This window comes from Pseudorca crassidens, chromosome 15 (assembly GCF_039906515.1).
Source record: "Pseudorca crassidens isolate mPseCra1 chromosome 15, mPseCra1.hap1, whole genome shotgun sequence".
Lineage (NCBI taxonomy): Eukaryota > Metazoa > Chordata > Mammalia > Artiodactyla > Delphinidae > Pseudorca > Pseudorca crassidens.
Window position 1 is genome coordinate 31,702,273 of NC_090310.1, and position 22,271 is coordinate 31,724,543.

General features: G+C 50.1%; 1 protein-coding gene across 1 annotated transcript; it reads right to left on the bottom strand.

Annotated features, from left to right (window-relative positions):
* Positions 1-630: 630 nt before the first annotated feature.
* Positions 631-22,256, bottom strand: PMM2 (phosphomannomutase 2). The gene is made up of 8 exons (XM_067706662.1): positions 22,090-22,256; positions 17,155-17,266; positions 15,004-15,080; positions 14,231-14,322; positions 11,496-11,595; positions 11,310-11,385; positions 9,909-10,024; positions 631-2,110 (listed from the first exon to the last, which is right to left on the bottom strand). The coding sequence occupies exons 1-8, from the start codon at positions 22,153-22,155 to the stop codon at positions 2,009-2,011; spliced, it is 741 nt and encodes a 246-aa protein (XP_067562763.1). The 5' UTR covers positions 22,156-22,256; the 3' UTR covers positions 631-2,008.
* Between the last annotated feature and the right edge of the window lie 15 nt (positions 22,257-22,271).

Sequence of the window (22,271 nt, forward strand, 5' to 3'; positions counted from 1 at the left end):
GACAGAAGCTGCTGCTTTGCGAGCACGTGTAAGGCATCAGCCGCTGCTGCCTGCATGTTACTTACCTACTATTACCTGATGTCCCCACCACGGAGCCCAGCTGCGGAGGCCCTCGGGGAGCAAGGTGGGTGCTGGGGAATACCTAAAGAGAGAAGAGGTGGGATACATGGCCGGGGAGCTTGGACCGGATAAGACCACCGCAGCAGGGGAAGGATGGCGCAAAGTCTGAAGTCGTTGGAGGTGGGGAGGCAGGTTGAGGGAATTGTGACAGTGTAGGGGAGGGGGCCCAGCCTGATGGCCTCGGGGTACCTACCCAGGGCAACCCTGTGCAGGGCGGAGAAACAGTGCACCCTTCACCTCATGAAAGTTGGGACAAGTCTGAGTAAGACTCAGTTGTCTCGTTTTGATATATAAGGAAACTTCTATGGAATACTGGATCCTTACCCAGTGGGCAGAAAAGCCTGGAGGGTGGGTCGATGCCAGTTGGTAAGTGCAACCCCCAACATCGTGGGAACGTCAGCGTCGCAACGAGTGGCCCCTCAGGTCCAAGAGGGCTGAGCTCTTCCCCCAGAATCTGAGAAGATACCAACTCACTTAACTCGAGGAGAAAACAGTAATCAGAAAGAAAAATAGGAAACAATAAAATCACTTTAATTTGCTACTCTTCATTTGGAAAGATCATTACAGTATTGTGTAAAATTCAGCCAGGAAGGATGCCACAGGACGGCACAGTCCTGGGAACCAGTGAGAACCGTCACCCCGGTGTGTGGCCCTGGGCAGGTGAGGGGGCTGACCTCGCAGCCTGGCGCTGATCCTGAGCTGAGACAAGCCAGGCTGGGGGAGGGTTGGGGGGAACCAGGTTCCTCTGTGATGAAGGTACCTGGTGGGGGCAGAAAGGTGGGCTGCTCAGAGTACCTCTGTAATCCCCACTTGAGATTCAGGTCTGCAAGCAAGCCCCCAGCAGAGGCCATGCCTGGACTGATGCCGGCCCCGGCACTGGTCTGTGGAGGAAGATGCTCAAAAGCGACACAGCAACCGTTTTCTTGGAAAGCTCTCTTCCGTGTTCTGTGTTGTGGACGAGGCTCCGCGCTGCCTTCCAGTTATACAAGGAACTTGCAGAAGGCGGGAGGGAGGAGTGAAGGTTGCAGACCCAAACACGGCAGCTCCGAGGGCCTGGGTGGATGGGCTTATTCAAACATCGGCAGAGAAACGGTACAGCTCCTGATCTGTTAGTTCAGGCTCTCCCCTGATCCCTGACGAACTAGGGCAAACAGGCCCTGGGGACAGCAGGAGGAGGTTTTTTGGGTGAAGTGTGACCGCCTCAGTTAGTCTCTAGGCCTGGGCTCGAAGCTGCGTCCCGGGAGGGCCATGTGCCAGTTCTCGGCGGGGTTGTTGGTTCCACTGCCTCTGTCCCAATGGCTAGGAAACCAGCGGGCTCTTCAAAGTGTAGTGGATACAGAGCTACCCCTGCTTCCTGGGCCAGCTAGGTGCAAAGTCCCTGGGGTCAGTGGTCACTCGGCCAGCGCTCTCACGGGGGAGCTTCATTTCTGGAAGTGTTTTTAACCATGTCCCAGGGTCAGATCATTGTAAACATCTTGTCCTTTCTTTCTCATCACCAAAGCCCCCCTCCTGGTACTGATGCAGAGGGTCCCAATGTGAATATCTGTTACATTTTCCACAAGACCCCTGAGGAAAGAGGGAGGGTCCAGGCACACTCGTTCTTCCTGTATCATTCTAGAATGATGGGAAAGTTTAAAAACAAAAAAACCCCAGGTGTACTGTGATCGCACGTATCAGGGCAGGGCTGGGGGTCCTGAGACTCGGGGTGGGGACAAAACCCTCTGTTGGAGACAGTCCTTTGAACCATTCTTGACAAGCCTTTTCTTCTCCCTTCTGGCTGCTTCTAGCACTGGAGGCGGAGGGCCATTTCCCTGCCAAGTGAGGACCCGACGTACAGTGGGCTGGGGGTGGGCGTGGCGGGACGCCCCTCCCACGGGGAGAGGGATGGTCAGCAGAAGAGCTCCTCACAGATCCTGCGTGTGTCCTCGGGCGCCGTCACGGTGTAGCCCACCGTCCTCGGGTCTGTGAAGATCTCGTGGTCGTTCCCGCCCTGAGAAGACACGGCGCAGATGCAGGCGCCACCTGGCTCCTCCTGGGCCAAGGCTGTTGCCACCCAGGGGCCTGGGGCCACCAGAGAAATAGGACCAGAAATGAGGACCCTGCGATTTTACCGGGTGGGGAGCATCTCTTCAGGCACCTTTTCTTAGCCCCCAGGAGAGGAACAGCAAGGGTACTGTCGTACCAAAAAAGGGTTTTTCACCTTCCCTTGAACTGCAGTTTAGCTTTGGAACATGCAATTATGCCTATGAAAGAAATCACGATGTTCCCATGAAGGTCTGTCTAAGGCTTATTTTTCTATCAAGAAAGCAGAATTCTCACCCCATCAATTTGTTTTAACTGCATCCAAACTTTCCTAACAGGTCATGGGGGACTGTAGGAGGGCAGACAGTCCAGAGCAGCACTGCCCTTGAGACTTTCTGTGACGATGGACACGGTCCACCTCTGAGCCGACGGAGGCCACACGTGAGGCCTGTGACAGAGGGACTGAGTCTGATTCACTGAAGTTTAAATAGGCCCATGTGGCTGGAGTCTGAGCCTGGTGGCCTGGGCTCAGATCCTGGTCTAGCACCAGTGAGGGGGGTATGTGGGCAGCTCCCCATCTGTGAAATGGGGATCGTGGCGGAACTTCGCCCAAAGCACCGAGGCCACTGGTGGACGCGCAATCCTGGGGCAGCCCCAGCGCGCAGCTAGCACCGCTTCCTAGCGTTTTCATGCTTCCTTCCCCCTGGTGAGCCCCTAGGAGTTGAGGCCCAGTCTGAAAGGGGCCAGGCATGCTGGGTGCAGGGGGTCCTGTGACTGTGCTGCACCCCCTTCCCCAGTCCCGCCCATCTCAGGGGAATGCTGCTTCCACAACCCACAGCCCTGCAGGAAAGCCCCTGCTTAGCTTCTCATGGAATTTCCTATATTTTCCTCATAACATTGGATAAGCAGTCTAACACAAAATCTTGAAAAAAAAAATCAATTAGTTTATAATGTGATGAAAATCACTGCAGAGAAAATGGATTTTTTCATAAAACACAGAGCACGAAGCCAGTATGGAGAAAACGATTCTGTACGAAAATGACATCCTTTTAAACAACTGACACCTGAAATTATGGTTGCTCTCATCTTTGTAAGAACCACCCACCCCCAAGCAGACGGCTTCCCTAGGAGAAGGTGAAGTTCATAGACCTCATGAGGGACTACTGCCTGGGCCGAGGCGCGCTGGGTGGAGCCATGTTGGGAGGCCATGACCTTGGAGCCACACGGGGGAATGTTCTTTCCCAGAAGCCTGCCAAGCCTTGCGCGGGCCTCACGAATTTATGTCCTGTGAAGGGGCTCTGGTCATTCATCTGGCCCCCAGTTCATGGCCAGCATCTCCTGAACAAGTACACGTGAAGACAATTCTTACGACAAAAAAAAGATTTCTCTTAGGAACGGCCTGGTGTGGGGAAACCAGCACAGAGCACCTAACCAAGCAAGCAAGAACTCCTGCTCTATTCAGAAAAACCCAGCACCCACCTGGGGACACTTTCACTCCAGTGTCACTCACCGACCCTGGAGGGAGGGGTTAGTCTTCACGGATTAACCCAACAAACCCAACAAACCGTGTGCAGCGCTCACTACCCTCCAGGCATGGTCTCAGAAGCTGGAGATACAGTGGCAAACAAATGACGTCCACCTAAGGGTCGCCTTCCAAGCTTACATTTAAGATGGACATAAACAGCTCTGTGGATGCTTTGCCGGCATCTGCAAAGAATAAGGGGAGGGGACCAGGGTGACAGGGGAGACGCCTTTGAGCAGAGGCCTGAAGGAAGAGAAGGGACAAGCCCTGTGACCGCCCATCCGGGAAAGGCTGCCAGCCGGGCTAGAGCCTGCTGGGCTACAGCCTGCCGGGGAGGGGCCGGGCCGTGAGGCCTCGCAGGTCGAGATGAGGACTTGGGATTTTATGTGAAGCCTCCAGAAAGCCAGGAGCCAGGCTTCACACCATCAGGTTCACTTCACACGAGGAACTTTCTGGAGAATGGATGGGGGATGAGGACTCAAAAGCGGAAGCAGAGGAGAGTCAGGAGGCTCCAGCCTCCAGCCAGGGTGCAAGGCAGACAGAAGCCACTCTCTGGGGAGCAGGACCTCTGGAGCAGCAAGGCTCACAGATGCCACGCCTGCCCCAACCTGGAGAGGGTGTCCCAGGTGCCCAACAGATGCCTCACCTGACAGAGGGCCTGCTGGTGGCGACGGCGGGGAGCTGTCCGTGGAAGGAGGCTGAGCCCTGCTGCCTTGTAAGCCACTGACTCGTACCAAAGCCAGGTCCAGAGATTCCGATCACCCGGGAAGGAGAAACCTCCTGCAGCCCGGTGGGGCCCGCTGCTCTCAGAGGGCAGCAAAGCTGCACTGCCCGCACTGCCCACATCTCCCGCAGGGCAACTGGCCTCAGAGCGGGCGGGCTCCCTCCTGGGGCTGCACAGACCTTGCAAACCAGACTCGGAGTGAGGTCGGGAGAAGCAGAACCAAACCACCAAGCTAGTGAGTGCCACCCACTAGAAAAATAAGGCTACAGTGAACAGGAAACTTCAAAACTGGATTTGCATGTGCACCAAAGGTTACTGGATTCCTGCTGGGCAGGCTCAGCCACCCACAAGCTCCAAAACAAAGCTCCTGTTTCCTGGGAGAAGACGGAGGGAGGGAAGAGGCGAAGGGATGAGTAAGTGATCATGTTTCCGTTAAGGTGTACCTGGCAGGCCCAAAGTAGAGGCCCCGGATCAGCGCAGGCTGCCCATTAATGTTTAATCCCTACAAGGCCAAGGTCTGGGCCGACGGGAGGAGGGTCGCAGCGGGAGGAGGGTCGCAGCGCAAGCTGATTTTCTTGCATCAGTGTCCCCGGCCGCCGCCGGCTGCATGCCCTGCTCCAGACACAACTCCCAGGGGGTCTCTGCTGTGAGGATACCTGCCCGCGGCACAGGCAAGCTCTCTAGCTGCACATGGACGTTTACCTCGGGTAGTTCAATAAGCACTTAGCCAATTTCTATCCATTATGGGTACAAAGGCCACCAAGACAAAGGCTCAGCCTTCAAAGATCCCAGAGCAGGGGTTCTCCCCTGGCTGCAAGTGACAGTCACTGAAGGAGCTTTAAAAATACATCAATAAAACTGGGAAAGAACAAGAGACATGGGGGCCAAAGGCCCAGGATGCACTAAGAGCTCCCGTGCCTGGGTGTCTCTGGCCACAGGAGAGCTGGGTGCCCAGGGCTTACGCAGGAGGCTGGGGACCTGATGACTGCGGTGTGCGCTGCTCTCCCAGTATGTCAGAATTAGCTGTGGATGAAAACAACCTCAAACAACTTTCACGTTCTAAAAATGAATGCCCTTAGATAACTGCTGATTTTTTTCCTAGAAAGAAGTAAACAGCTATGGTCAAAAACAGCCTGGCCCCAGGGTCATGAGGTTTTGAAAGCGATCAGGTGACTCCAATGTGCCTCCAGGGCTGAGGACCAGCAGCTCAGAATCTAGTGATGACCAGGCTAGGGGTGGGGCTGACGCCCCTGGGTGACTGCCCCTTAGGGTCTGGCGATGGCTCTGGCACAGCTCCCCTCATCCGTAAAACGGGGTTCAGAGATGCGTGAGGGGCCCTGGCACAGGAGCACATCGGGGAGATGCTGATGCTGTGGACACCAGTGAGCCCTGGGGGCCTTAAGCCTGGGTCTCCCTGAGCAGGAGCGTTGGGGTGAGGGATGCTCCTGCCTTGGGGTGGGGCTGGTCCACCGTCCTGTTCTCTGGACCAACGAGGCCACCAATTCTGGGGTCCGGAAGGAAGGCAGGCCCCCAGTGGACACATGGGACCCATGGTTCCCCTGCACAGCATCTGGCTTCCTGTCCTCCCGCAGGGGGCCCAGGGTTCTCAGCAGGGTTGAGAACCTCTAATCTGGTCCATCCTCCTCCAGGAGGCTCAGACCACAAGGAGTGGCGATTTGCCCTGGGTCCCTCCAGGAACGAGCGACCCCCTCACCATGCTAACCTAAGCCTGCCACCAGCCACACAAGACCTGGGTCTCAGATTCTGCCACAGAAACAAACAGTCAGGTAGGTCTGTCCCAAGGACACATTCTGCACTTTTGTTAGCCCTAAGGAGCCTTGGGAGCCCTGGAGATGCCAGGAGATGCTGGGAGATGCCAGGCTCGCCGAGGAAGCCCAGGCCCCGGCCAGAGGCCTAACAGAATCTCAAGGGTCGCTGGGTACCACTCACAAGGGCAACCTGTCACCATCCCGCAGGCCCCCAATCTCACAGAGCAACCTCAGTACTAGGTGAGCCTTATCACAACTTCCTTAAAAGCAGGGGCCTCTGGATGCAGGCCAGGCAGGCCCGCCACTGGGAAAGAGGCACATCCCCAACTCCCTTCCCTCTAAGACCTCTCACTTTGTTCGGTCCTTTGGAAGCGGACCCACAACCCCCTGGATGGCCCGGGGCACTGAGGCTTAGACAGACTCACGTGTGGTCACCGCGCCGGGCTTTTGGGGGGCCGACTTGGGTGCTCTCGGTTTCCAAGCCTACCACCTCATGCTGACTGTAAAGGATGAGCAGTCTTAGTGTTTTGGAAGTGAGAGAGGAGAATAAAAAGGGCATGGGCTTCCAGACAGCACTCAGCGAGCAGCTGGCCCTCTGCGGGGCCCCCGCATTCCCCGCCTCCCCCGGCTGGTGGCGGAGTGGAAGTGTCCTGCTCGGGGTGGCGCTGAGGAAGCACCTGAAAAGCTTCGTTCCCTTCCTCTTTTCAATTTGACATTTTTAAGTTTTATTTTTCAATAGACAGCACCTTTATGCAGCTCAAAAATTTAAAAACAGGGTCTTGTCACAGCGGTAAGTCTCTCCCATCCTCGTCCCACCCCCACGGTAACTCTGTAATTTTGGGGGTACCCTTTCAGACCCCCCGTGTGCACTTACAAGCAGACACGAAGAGAGTGATTTCTCTGTGTTTACACAAAAATGGAGCCTCTTACCAGCACTGCTCCACACCAGCTGTGCTTATGCTACCTGGCATTCCGCTGTGTGGCTGGACCCCCGTTTATTTCTCCATCTCCTGCGAAGGGTGGGGTTGTTTCTGGCGTGCCCCTCTCTGTAGCCCTTTCTACACACGTAGGAGTGAACTGAGAGCCGAATTAACCAAAGTGGAACTGCGGAGTCACACCCATCAGTGGGTAATGCTCACCAAGTGTTCCAGTGGGTTTTCACGTCGCCCCGACTTCAAGTCCAGATGTTTTTTACAAGAAGCATTAAACAAGCAGAGGCACTGTTGCCTGGGAATTCGGCAGGGCTGGGGCTGAGCTGGCAGGCGCAAGCCCCCTGGAGAGCCAGGCAGAGCAGCCTGGGTGCATCTCCCCAGGCGCTGGCCATCTCCCTCCCCGCAGCAAACCGAGCCCCCTCGCCCCCCGCCCCCACCCGCTACTCCCACCAAAGGCCGGGCCCAGGGCCTGTAAGCTGCCTGTTGTGGCTGCCGGGACGGATGAGGGAGTTTCCAGGAGAGCCAGGGCCAGCCCCTTCCCTCTTCCCTCTGCTCTCTGGAGGTGCTCAGGGCAGGGGCTGGGGAAGACACGGGGGACTCGGTGCAACATCAGGCTCCGGCCGAGCTGCCGCGCAGGCGTCTAAGCCTGCTGAGCTTGGCAGGGAAAGGGCTTTTTACTGACAGCGCTTAGCTCAGGTGCTGTCTCCCTGGGAGCCGGCAAAAACATTTTGCCTTGGCGCAAAGAAAGAAAACAGCTTTCTAAATATCTATCACTGAATACGAAAAGAAACTTAAAGCAAGTATTTGGATTGCTCAGGGCCTCAGGTTGTTAAAAGATTTAGATGGCTGGACTGCTAACTCCCATCTCCAGGAAACCACTGATAAAAAAGATCAGAGAGGAGGTCAAAGAATGATGCGAGAGCGTTTACTGCAGTGCTCGTGAAGACAACGAAGAGCCACAAACGCAAAGGGCCTCTGCTAGGGAAATGGGTAAATAAGCTGTGCCCAAATGCTAGAATGTTATACGGCCATTAAAGGCTTGTTTTCAAAGAACATTCCCCGACGTGGGGGGAACGAAATATAGTTAAGAGAACAAAAGCAGAAACCAGTGAACACACCGTGTCCCACATTTGGGGTCATATACATTGCAAAGAGGCTGAGAGGCATGTCAGCTGTGATTTACAAGTGTCTTTTCCTTTCTTCTTCATGCTTTTTCTAATTTTCTACAATGAATATCTATTAATTAAGAATGGGGGGGAACCTCCCTTCAATAGTATCCATTTTTTAAAAGTAGGTAAGATTAAAAAAAAACAAAAACTGACGTGTGGTAATGCAGTGGTTAAACAGAAAACTCTCTAATTTCCAAATGAAGAATTCCCCGAAGATGTTGTTTTCTAATTATCTCAAGAACTGCATTCCATCCTGCAAAGTCCCAGCTGAGGCTTCATCATCACAGAACAACCTGCCTCAGCCCCTCTGAAGAGCTGTCTTCTCAGCCTGCAGGAATCAGCCCAAAGCCGGGAGGATGGGGGGGAAGGCGGGGGACCGGCGAGGGCGGCTCGTGGGATCCTAGTTCCTCAACCAGGGATTGAACCTGTGGCCCCCTGCAGCGGAAGCGTGGAGTCCTGACCACTGGACGGCCAGGGAATTCCCCCAGTTTTATAATTTGGAAAGCAGGACATGAGACTATACTATCCAGAAGTCCCTTTCACGCTGGAAGACTAGCACGTTGAGATCTTACTGAAAAAGGCAGGTCCACATAGGAGAAACCTTAGCAAAACAGCACGCATTTTGGGTGGACCGGGGGTTGGAGGGATTAAAAACTCCATCCATGCAGCCTTTCTGCTGCTGCAGTACAGCCACAAAGCCTGAGACAGGAGCCTGATGGCAAGGTAGCTACCACCACCGGGTGGCCCGTGAGAGGGAAGCAGAGAGGCACGGGGGTGCAAGAGGAAGGTAAAGGGAGGCGGCCCCGGGCTGGGCAGTGACCATTGGGGGCTGAGCCTCCTCTGGGCCTCGATGGCGACAAAGCCCCTCCATCCAGCCCCTTGGGGACCCACCTGTCCTAAGGAGAGCCTCTCCTGCTACCTCGGTGGCTCTGGGGAAATTCCTCCTGCTGGCCTCTCAACACCTGGCTCTGCTCTCAGTCCCCAGTTTATTTTATTATTTTGGCCGCGCTGAGAAGCTTGAGGTATCTTAGTTCCCCGACCAGGGACTGAACCTGTGCCCTTGGCAGTGAAAGCGCCGAGTCCTAACCACCGGACCGCCAGGGAATTCCCATCAGTCCCCAGTTTAGATTTGGTCCCGGACTTGGGATTTCCGACAGCCCCCCCGGGACAGCCTCCTGCCCCTCAGTGTGTGATGCCCAGGCCTGACCCCCCACCTCTCATCTCTCCTGAATTCCAGACTCACGAGACTCTTGGTCCTCCTACCATTTAGGACTCCTAGTGCCCAAACTAAAGGAACGCCCCTGGGGAAAAAACACGGCGGAAACATGAAACAAAAACAGCAAGGGCTTTGAAACACAAAGAGGATCTGATGACAGCACTGGGTCTCATTCCGGAAGGCGCTCGAGGTGGGTGACACTTAACTCAAAGTCAAACTGAAAGGCTCCATCCTTGCCTTCAGAGGTGTCGGGTGTCTGAGCGCAGAGAAGAGGGGGCTCCCTCACCCCCCTCTCATAGGACAGAAGCTATTACTCAGTTTGAGCTGGGCTGCCAGGTGAAGTGTGGCTGGGGGCAGAAAAGCCCGTCTGTCCGCTTTCCCCCTCTTCAAACCCAAATTGAACAACGAAACAGCAAAAACACTTCTATACTTACTGGCATGGTTTTGTCACCAAAGAAATAAATGGTCTCATAGCCGTCCTTTTCCACATGTCCCAGGCAATACCTCTTGTCCCATCCATCAGGGAAGACATCAAAGCTGATCTGACCTCCTGCCGCGGGGAGGGAGACACACAAGCTAAAGGTGAAAAGGAGGCTAATGATATGTCACTGAAAGAAAATGTGCCCTTTGACCTTGTCGGCAACTGGAGTGCCAAGGTTGATTTTTATTACCTCAGTTTGCTAATTACAATACTTTACGGGTAGGTTCTAGAAATCAATTCTTGCATGACTTTTTTTTTCTCCAACATGATTTCACCTAAAACCTAAAAATCTAAAGTCTAAAAAAGAGACACAGTGCTGATTCATCAGAGTGAGACCCACAATGGCTTTGCACCCGAGCGGTCTGCAGAGCGCGCTTAAACGAAGCCCAAAGCAGGCCGGTGAAAGAGCTGCGAACAGCTTCCTTCAGCCGTGCTCCCCTGGAGCTGCACTGTGCGCTCGGCGGAGAGGCCTGGGAGCGGGATGCATCCAGCTCGTCGTGCAGGAAAATGAAAACCCCACGGACGGGGATTGCCAGGCAGCTTTCTTGGGCAACAAAAACCCTTTCAGAGCTGTGTCGGGGAAGGTGTTCATCTCACAGTTCAAGGATACTTAACAAGACACCCATTCATCCTTTACACAGAGGCCCTCTGCAATTCCAGTTTTCTGGCAAGCGTACGCTTATTTGAGCCGGTGAAAGGAGAGAGCTGTAAGTACGGCTTGTCAGCACTGACAGCAGAAATCGGTCTGTTTAAAGCGTTTGACAGGCATATTCCACCGAAAAGCGAGGCAGAGACATCAGCGATGCAGGAAGAGCTCTGCATCAGACACTGGAAACGGCCGCATGCTGGCCTGTCACTATGAACAGAAATTTCGTGAACCTAGACAAGTGACTTCCCCTTTCTGGGCCTCGGCTTCTTGATTTGTAAAACCAGCCCAAGTGACTTCGAAGGTTCCTTGCCATTCGAACATCACAGGATTCCAGAACACATTCAGTCTACTTGATCTAAGAGGCCCTGTCCCACCTCTCTCCTACAGTCACCCATGAGCTAGCTGTCTTCTGCCCAAAGGTGTGGGGATAAGTTCTCACTCTTCATTAAGCAATCTTATTTTTGACTAGGAGAAGTGCAGGCAGGAAAAATCCTGCTGGGCGAGGACTTAGAACCAAACCCAGCAGCGTGGAAGTCATCTCCTAACCTGAGTCCTGGCTAGCGCTGATCAGGCAGGAGGGCAGTTTCCTGCCACGGACAGCCCAGCTGCAAACTCGTCACCGTCCAAGTTCAAGAGCACACCGGCCCACAACCACCTCCCAGCAAACAGCTCCCAGAGCCTGAAGCCCGCTTGAATGCATGATACCTATGGAAAACGTGAGGCCTTTCCCTGCAAACTCTCTCCGCAGATCCTCCACGAATTTCTGTCTTATACTTTCTTTCTGAGGAAAACAAAAAGATACCAATAGTCCACTGCATTAGAAGCACACTTTCTTGGCCGCAGAGATGCACACCACACGTCCATACACCCGGCTATTTCATAAAGACTCACCTGATCCAGTTCGTAGAACTCAATGCGTTCTTCTTGGCTGCAGCTTCTTCCGACGGGGGACACATTCAACATCCCATTTCGGAATTCGATGAAAGTACCCCTGGGGAGGAAAAGGGGACGGAGGTCCCAGAGATACATCATTTATTTGAGCAACACAACAGATGGACAGACAGGCTAAAAAGCCGGCCAATTCCAGGGACGTCCCTGGCGGTCCAGCGGCTAAGACTCTGCACTTCCACTGCAGGGGGCATGGGTTCGATCCCTGGTCGGGGCATTAAGATCCCGCATGCCGAGGTGTGGTCAAAAAAAAAAAAGTGGGGCGATTCCGATGGCAGAGGCGGGTGTGATCAGCCTTTGGCGGTGCTGTGCTGGGCCGTGTGGCGGCCACGAGCCTCACGTGGCTAGAGAGCCCTGAAAACTGTGGCTGGTCTGACCTGAGATCAGAGTTCACAGATTTCATATGAAAAAGGAGTGTAACCATCATTGACAATGCTTTATACTGACTATATTTGAAATGACTATAGTTTGGATATAGTCAGTTAAATAAAACATATTAAAATTAATTTCACCTATTCCTTTCCGTTGTTTATTTTTTTTAAACATGGCCACGGAAAGCGGAAAAAACGGCACATGTGGCTCATATTACATTTCTGCTGGACGGTGCTGCTCTTGACAGAGAATGTTATAGTTAACAAAGAGCTATGAAAATGATTGCTAGCTCTTCAAGTTCCCTGAGGAATTTGAAAATATATGTCCCAGACACCTTTGCAAGTGACCTAGTGAAATGCTGATTTTTACCAAGAAAAGCAACACAGGAAAAGCTGCTGAGGATCCCCAGGTGAGCCTCAGTAATAATACTCCAAGGCCACACGCCAGGCGTGGGGCTGGGACCAGATTCCACGCCAAAGCCGCCACTTACCAGGGACCCTGGGCACCGCTCTGCTCTGAGCTCAGAAAGGGGTTAATGGCACTTGCTCTGAGGCCCCCTGAAAGGGCTCCGGAAATGAAAAGTACCAGTTTATCTAAAAAACTGGGAAGCAAGTAAAGTAAAAATAGCGGTATCTCCATCACTGGATCCTTCCCCTGCTGTGTTCAACTTGCAGAGAAAGAGGCAAACGATACAACAACGTATGTGCACCTAAGACACTTTTTCAAACACCCCGTCCCGGTTGTCCTGGACTCGGTACAGACCAGCCTGTCGCCTATACCTTCTACATCTACACTGGGGTATGGCGCCCTGGTGATCATTCCCAGGGGGGATACTAGGCCTGTGGGTCCTAAACTGTCAGAAAAAGAGGTCATGCCCAAGGCAGGGAGGGAGGCTGATGCACTGTAGAAAGGCTTCTGTTCTAAAAACCAGGACTAAGGCGGTTGATCAAGCATTCACTTCCCCCCTGAAGACCTGGACGATGTGACGTCTTACTACACTTGCCTGGCGTGTGTGGGACATAGCATTAGACCCACGAGCAATGTGGGTAAACGCTGATCAAGGAGGAACTCAGCTCTGCCTTCTGAATTCACCGGGTGTCTCAGGCTAATTCGGAGTCACAGCTCTGCACGCTGGGCCCTCTCACTAGATGACATCTTCTTTGGAGGACAGGAGTGTATCTTATCCTTTTTTTATCCTCCCTCAATGCTCAGCCCAAAGTAAAGACTGAAATGACCTGGGGTACGTTATATGTTCACTTTCTACAATGGAGAATTTCTAACATACGTAAAAGTCAACAGCACAGGATAAGGAACCCTCACGGGCCGTCTCCCAGCTGCCAGAAAGATGGACTTCGGGTCCCTCCTGTCTCATCCATCCCCCTACCTGGGACAGATGTGAAAAAGGAAGCCCCTGCCCTCTGAGAGGAGGTGCCGAGCAGGGGCATCTGTTTCGGAAATTCTGGAAACAGGTCTCGAGCACTCTCGAAACTCCAGCATGTCTTGAAATCCAATCACCCTTTAAGAAATGTTTCATCCTCTAATCATTAGGGTGTTACACATTAAGTGCAGAAAACCGAGAAGATGAAAAGTATTTCAAAGAAACCACCTGAAATCTCATTACCAAGAAACAACCACCATTAGCATATGGTCCGTTTTCTGCCAATCTTTTAACTGTGGGCATGTGTGCACATTACTGTTGTTTTTATTTAAAAATGGGAATTGAGGTAACAGTATTCAGAACAAGAGGTACGTTCCCGAATCAAATGCCTACCGAGGCCAGAAAAATGAGACAAGTGGCCCGTGAAAGACTGGGGGATGGGGAGGGGGGCAGCGTTGCCCGCCAGGCTGCTGCCACCTAGGAGGGAGCATCGAGCTGCCGGGTTTTCAGATGCTGCAGAAGCCGGAAACCCAGGTATTTTAAAGTGTGAAATCAGACTTTTAAATGATAGCACTTACTGCAGATTTTACTGAACACCAGGGGCCAACTGAACTTGGCTTTGCATGGGATTTGGCCCGAAGGCCTCCAGTTTGAGACTCCTGAGCTGGGGCCTGGGCTGATGCTGCTTTTCCCACACTGCTGTTTCACAGGCATGTGCCTTAACTGATAGCCTTTGAAAGCATATAGTTTTCAACTTCCGTCACGTGGACGCACCATCATTTATGTAATCATTGGTCTACCGCTGGCTTTACAGAAGGTTTCCAGTGGTCCCTTACTAAGCACCTGGCTTTGGAGTTGAGTTAGCTCCAACCCACCAGACGGCATCAGCCATATTCCAGTGGCGCTTCTTTGCTAAAAGCAAACCCACCTTTTCTTCGGGAGTTTAATTTTCGCGATGTAGCTCAGACAGTAGTTGATTAAATCCTGGATTAGGGCCTCACCCAGGTGACCTTGAATGTTCTAGATAAAGAAAATACTGGAGTTAACTTGACACAGTGGGAGGCATTTTCAAAATGGCTTTCCAGCAAACCCAGGTCTTCAGCCTCTGTGGCTGGAGGGTCACCAAGCAGTGGTGGGGACACACCCCACTGCCTTTCTCCTTTTCTCCCTTTTTCTCTGGTTGAAAACATTAGGCAAACCAGAAAGGGCCTCAGTCAAAACCATTTTCTGCTTCATTACTCAAGATTTTTGTATTCATTATCTCTCAAGTGCTTCCTGGAAGCCCCAAAGAGTTTATTGCTGCTGCCTTTTATTCAATTAAAATATCTGCAGACACTGATAGAAAATATATTTGTTCCACTTTGGCTTCCTCTTACGTCTGAATAGAAGGATCTTAATGGTAATAAGAGCTACATGGTACCTCTTAGAAATGCTTGCAGCAAGACAACTTGCCCTAGTCTTTGCTACCATAATAGAAATATTAGATTAAGTAACCTTGAAAAACAATTATAAAAATTTAGTTAACAATTTGGAATGTGTACTAGTCACATGGTTCAATATCCAAAATGTAAACAATACAGGGTGAAGATTCATTACCACTCTTCTCCCAGATATAACTCCCTGGAGGCATTCAATAACAGATACCTTTTTAGAAAACATTTCACTAGTAGTACAGAGTAGTTTGGATACTTGCAAACCTACCTGTTTGCACAAGAGTTTCCCATCTTTGTATGCTACCAAGCCATTTTCTGGAAACACATAATCATATTTTTCAACCACTGCCAACAAAACAAAATTGAGAATGCAATGAATTGGACCCTGTGTTTCTATTTCTTGATTAACATTAATCGCCAATGAAAATGCTAAACTCCAGTAATGACTGTGAAAGGCTATCTCATCTTAACAGATCGGGAGGGTAGAAAAAAGCTCCTTAAAAACTTTTTTAAGGGGCTTCCCTGGTGGCGCAGTGGTTGAGAGTCCGCCTGCCGATGCAGGGGACGCGGGTTCGTGTCCCCGTCCGGGAGGATCCCACATGCCGCGGAGCGGCTGGGCCCGTGAGCCATGGCCGCTGAGCCTGCGCGTCCGGAGCCTGTGCTCCGCAACGGGAGAGGCCACAACAGTGAGAGGCCACAACAGTGAGAGGCCCGCGTACCGCAAAAAAAAAAAAAAAAAAAAAAACTTTTTTAAGAAGGCTCTTCATTATAAATTTAAAAGATGACAATTAGGCTGCAGATTGGAGACTCGGTGGGCACCTCAACGATGGCTCCCAAACCCCACTGTGAATCTGCATCACTGGGGCAGTGATGAAAATCTGCAGAATTCCAGGCTCTGCTCCCAAGGTTTCTGAATCAGAATCTGCAGAGGCCAGGTTAAGAATCAGATTTTGTTTTTTAAAGCTCTTCAGGCGATTCTTATATTCATTCACATTTGAAGACCACCCACATAAATCTTAATGGAGCCTCAAACTCTAGGTGCTTGCCAAAATGCAGATTCCCAGGCACTATGTGTTGGGTGGGGCTCCCACATCTCCATCTGAATGAGCTCCTCAGGTGATTCTGATACAGGTGGGTCTTCCACTTTCTTCTGGCTCGCTACTGTTTTGATTCTGGAGTTTCAACTCTTACTCTCTGAAACGTAAGACGCTGTGCTACACTGACAAAACCTCTCTGAGCCTGTGGTTAATTACGTGACCAGAGGCAGAAAGGGCAATCGGGACCAGGTAACAGGATCCCCGGGTCTTAATGTGTCCCATTATGTTGTTTATAGCGTTTCTAAACAGAGCACCTACAAGGAAAATTAAGTGTAACCAGAACAGAGAGTTTTAAAGGGACTACACAGATCCCTCTTTCAGTAACTGGTTCAATAAATACACCCCACACAGATTCGCACTGTAAGATATTACATCTAGAACAGTGGTTCTCAACTGGGGGTGATTTTGCCCCCTGGGGACATCTGGCAGTGTCTGGAGACATTTTTGGTTGTCACACTGGGTGTGGCAGCACTACTGGCATCAAGTGAGCAGAGGCCAGGGATGCTGCTAAACATCCTACAGTGCACAGGACATAGAGAATTACTGGCCCAAAACGTCAACAGTGCCAAGAAGAATGCTCAATCCATCTCTCTCTCTACCTGCTATTTCTTATAGGCCAGGCACCCTGGAGGCCTGGGGCCGTGGAGATGAATAATCCATAGCACTGGTCTTCCAGCCAAACATAACCAGACAGTTTCCAATAATCAGAGCGCTGCACCCACAGCACTAGACTCTCTTTGAGGGTAGTTGCTAAAGTATGATTCCCATGCCCTACAGACCCATGCCCTTCAGAATCTCCAGTGAAGGGGCACGTAAGAATCTCCACCTTCCTGGGGTCCTGGGCTTGAGATTCTGGTTCACTAGGTGGGGAGGAGCCTGGGTGCCTCCCGACTAGGGAACTCTGGGGAACACTGCGATAGGGCAACAGAGGGAGGCATGAAGACCCGGAGCACCCCTCAACACCTGGGTGAGAAGGACGTCAGGAGATGGGGCCCGAACTGAGGCCAGGAGGGCAGTTAATGGGGACCAACAGGAAGGACTGCAGGCCGAGAAACAGACACCCATCTTTCTAGGTGAATCTGTCCATGTATCCGAGTACCAACTGTTCCACTAGCAACTCCAGAAATTTATTTATAGGACTAAAAACAGAGGAAAAATAAAGGCAGAGAAAATGTTTCCCCAAACAAGGAAGCAGGAAGCCTGAAGCCTGCCACACGGGGATGAGGGCTCGGGGCTCCTGTGATACTAAATGGCAACAGGTCCCAACGTCCTCATGAGAAGTTGACCTTTTACCAAAATGTAGCCAGCAATGTGGAGTTTACCATCGTTTCCCAGTTGCTCCTGTACTTTCTCAAAGTCCGACCCGCCTACGACTCCAACTTTGATCTTCTGCCTCAGTTTTTGTAGAAAGCAATCCATGTCTTTGGTAATTTTCTGCATTTCAAAAAGAAAAACACAACAGTCAAGAGTCACGAAGTAATCGGGAGACTAAAATCCCAAGAGTGATATAACCCTTATTTTTATAACTGCCAATTTGGTTTCTAGGTCTACAGATAAGACCAACTATTTAGTCGTGCTTTTGGGACATCAACTTCTTTATCGGAAAAAAACTTGTTAAATTTTACTTATTTTTACCTAGTTTAAAACACACAAGAAATATATTAACAGCTGTTATGTACTGCTCTAGCCTTTTCTCTGTGCATTTATATATACACTTGTCTATATGCACATATATAAATAGGTGCTTTTTGAAACACAAGTGGACTCATTCCACATCTTGTGCAATGACTTGCTTTCTCAGCACTAAGTTGTGATTTTTCCACAACGCATGTAGACCTACCCCAGTCCTTTCAAATGCCACACTGTGCTCCATTTATGGATTTAAGTTGATTAAAACAAAATAACATAATGAGATTAAAGAGGAAGTTGAGAGTTGATTTATTATAATTATATAAACAAACAAAAAGCCTTAGAGTAAGACCACTAGATTTTTCAGTCTCTCCTGAAAGAAAAGCTCTGTCTATAAATAGTGGTCTCAAGACTTCCCTGGTGGTCCAGTGGGTAAGACTCTGCGCTCCCAATGCAGGGGGCCTGTGTTCCATCCCTGGTCGGGGAATTGGATCCTGCATGCTGCAACCAAGAGTCCGCATGCGGCAACTAAGACCCAGTGCGGCCAAAATAAATAAATAAATGTTAAGAAAAAATAAATAGTGGTCTCAGTGGTATAATTTTATGCTAGTTAAATTCCAAACCGTGTGCCCATTCAAAAGAAATTTTAAACTGACATGAAAAGATATCCCTGTGTTCAAGCAAATCACAATGAAGTTTTTAAACTTTTATTTCATTACTTTTAGCAATCTTAATTGTACACTTACATGGAATATCTACACAAATAAAGTTACCAGAAATTAAAAACAAAAAACCCACTTAACTCAACTTCAGTACAAAAACATCCAGAATTCAATCTTCTCCTTTTCTTTCTTTTTTTTTTTTTTGGTACGCGGGCCTCTCACTGCTGTGGCCTCTCCCACTGTGGAGCACAGGCTCTGGACGCGCAGGCTCAGCGGCCATGGCTCACAGGCCCAGCTGCTCCGTGGCACGAACCCGTGTCCCCTGCATTGGCAGGCGGACTCCCAACCACTGCGCTACCAGGGAAGCCCTTATCCTTTTCTTAAAAAAAATTTTTTTCGAGTAATACATGCATATGATTAATAAAATAAAATTGTACAGAAGGGCTTACATCAGAGTGCAATCTTTTCTACATCTTCCGGTGGAATCTTGACCTAATAGACAAAATCTAGTGGCCTCTGAGTCAGTGATTGTGAAAATGGGTCCCAGAGTCCCCACAACTGCTTTACTCAGAGCCGACGTCAGAATGCAAGTGGGGAAGATTCCCATGATTGCAAAATATTAAAAATGCAACACAAACGCAATACTTCCACCTTCAAACAGAAGCCTAAGGGCACAATTTATTTTCTCTTGACCCTTGTGCACACTGATGAGTTAAATGGTATTGCTGTCCAGCTATCAGACGTGCTCTGCAACTTGCATTGGTCAGAGACACCTTTTCGCTTCCAGATGGCAGCAAATACTTTTTGACAGGAAATAAGACCTAGCTGCTCGTGACCACAATAGAGCATCTAAACTACCCCACACCGCAGGAGAGATTTGGAGCAAAATAACCACACAGCCAAATTGTCATAATGTTTCTAAATAACTCTTGTGCTGATAATTTCAAGGAATTCTAAATCATCCCAGAGAAAGAGCCAAAAGCTTGGAATTAAGGTGAAAAAATGTTAAAAGTTCACCTTCTGAAAAATTAAAAAAAAATTATAAAAGACTTTTTTGGGACAATTAAGGAAAACTGAGTGGAGCAGAGGAAGAGTTAGAAAATAGGGCCTGTGGGCCAGACCCAGCATGCTGCTTGTTTTTGTAGAATGACTGGAACACAGCCATATATCCATTCATTTCCGAGGTGTCTGTGGCCACAACTATAGATGTGAGTAGCTGTGACAGAGACCATATGGCCTGCGAGTCCCAACCATTTACTATCTGGCTTTTTACAGAAAAAAGTTTGCTGACCCCTGGACCAGGGTATAAAATAATATTAGGGAATTGGTGATAGTTTCCTTAAGTATGATGACGGTACTTTGGTTACGACATATGTCCTTGTCCTCAAGAGCTGCAGGTGCGAACATTTAGGGGTGAAGTACCATTATGACTACAGCTTAGGAAGTGGCACAGAAAAGATTAAAAAAAGAGAGAAAGTTAATATCAATCACTGTTGAATTTAAGTGGTGGGAATATGGATGTTTTGGGTACTATACTTTTCCAGCGATTCTGTACGTTTGAAAATTTTCATGATAGGAAGTTGGAAAACAATTCACCCAGGTTTATATCCTAGTTCTAAGTCTCAACTGCTTTTAGATGCAATGGCATTTCTTAGGAAAGTACTCAGAACAGCAAAATTCTACTAAAACACTAAAATGTGCAAAGCTCTGGACTCCACTCTAATTAGATTTTACCTGTTTAGGTCATATACTATTTCAGCAGCTGCAGGAAAAGATAACCCATTTGACTGCTTTCGGATTGTCTTGTGCTTATCAATGTTTGAGAATGCGAGTACTGAGGAAGGGAAAGGTTGTACAATGAACAGATCTGTTGCTAAAATAGTTTTTAGTTTTTATTTTTAAAATAGCTTTATTTTTTAACCTTGAGCACACAGCACATAGAAACAATTCTATTTTTTTTATTTTTAAAATTTATTTATTTAATTTATTTTTTTAGCTGTGTCGTGTCTTTGTTGCTGCACACAGGCTCTGTCTAGTTGCGGCGAGCAGGGCTACTCTTCATTGTGGTGTGCGGGCTTCTCATTGCGGTGGCTTCTCTTGTTGCGGAGCATGGGCTCTAGGCGCACGGGCTTCAGTAGTTGCGGCACGCGGGCTCAGCAGCTGTGGCGCACGGGCTTAGTTGCTCCGTGGCATGTGGGAACTTCCTGGACCAGGGCTCGAACCCATGTCCCCTGCACTGGCAGGCAGATTCTTAACCACTGTGCCACCAGGGAAGCCCTGAAACAATTCTCTTTACAATTAGATTATTTTTTGAGTGTAAAAATTTACTTACATTCGCCAAAGAATATCACGTTTCAAATGTTTTAAGGGAGAACACTGCGGGTTGCCTGGTCTCGCTGCTATTTCATACTTTATGCTTATATATCCTGGTACCTTCTGGGAATCAGAAGCACGTTCCTGAATGACACACCTAGTAACACAACAGCCTCCACCTTGGAGCAGTAGCAGAAAATGGCAAACTTAGCAAATAACGATGCCCTGAGGCCCAGAGACTTGTACCAGACCTCTTGTGTGAAATCAAGGTCATGGTTCCACTGAGTCTGTTTCCTTATTTAAAATGGAAATAACAACTATCCTACCAGGGATGAAAGAGGGAGAAAGGTTAAAAGGGTCCAATGATACTGTGTAAAAAGGCTTGGAATGTAAATCCAAGGCCATTACAGCCAATGGGCCAAATTGAGAGCAGTTTTACTGGAACGCAGCTATGCTATGTCTACATAAGGCCTATGGTTGCTTTTGCATTAAAGTTGAGTAGTTACTACAGACCATATGGTCGGCAAACACAAACGTATTTGCTATCTGGCCTTTTACAAACAATGAATTGCTGACATTGGCTCCAGACCACTAGGCGCTAATTAACAACCTACAGGTGTGCATGGATCACTGAACCTCAGAATCAAAAAGGGCCTCTGGAGAACTTGCAATTGAGCATCATCACTAGATACATAGCACCTGTGGCTCAGAAAGGTAAAATGATAGGGACAGCTAAGGTCACAGACATTCGTTGTGAATTCTGGAGCACACATACCACTGCTTTCACCTGGCCCAAACTAAGCAGGGTAGAGCTAGAACTTGAAGACAGTGAGGCTACTTGGGCCAAGTCTCAAGTTCAAATGGCTGGTGTTCAGTGACTAATCTGTGCAAGGGGGAGGTCAGAGTGGGCAAAGATCACAAATGTTAATCTTAACTGAAATATATCCGTGCCTACGGCAACAAAATCTGGAAATGAGAAGTTTCTAGGAGTCCAAGGAGGTTCTCAGCAGGCAGCCTGCAGCAATCTAGGTCTCCTCCATCACCCCACTCCACTGCAGGGCTGGAGAAGGGAGTGGTGGCGGTCGCTGATATTAACTGAATATTATTGAACCCAGTCTACCGTATGCAAGATACTTTCATGAACTTATATGATTTCATTCGACACCCACAAACACCACATGCAACAGGTCCTATCCCCACTTAATGCCATAGATGCTGAGGCTCTGAGGTTAAATGACTTTGCTCAGGGTCACACAGTTGTCAGGAGGTAAAGCTGAGACTCTACCAGGTCCGTTTGACCTGGAAACCTGTGTCTTTCACATCAGGCTACAGGCAGAGACCATACGTCATAGGTCTGAGGAGGGCACACAAGCTGGTTAAGGGGCAGAGCTGGGGTTCAAATCCGGGGCTGGAGGTGAGAGTCCAGAACTGCGTTTTCCAACCCAAGTTTCTTGCTCTCTAGAGTTTTCCGGCCTGTCCCATCTCTTCGAGCACCCTGAGGTCTTGAAGAGCTGGTGGGAGCTTCCATCTCATTCCTCCAGGAACCCAGAGTAGAGTTCGCTCCCTTCAGGGGAGATAGGCGGTCCTTAGCCCCGTCTGGGAGCAGCAGGGGGCTCTGCACCGGCTGCCGCAAGCCCGCCGGACGCCGCTTACCTGCCGCGGGGCCGTCAGGGTCCCGTCCACGTCGAAGAGGCAGAGCGCTGGGCCGTGCGCCGCCATGACCCCAGTTTCCACGCGTACCTTACAGGATTCGCTGGCACCTGGAATCCGTCTCGGAACTTCCGGGACCAGCCCCCCTGCCGCAGGGCACGCCGGGAGGAGGCGAATCCACTCCC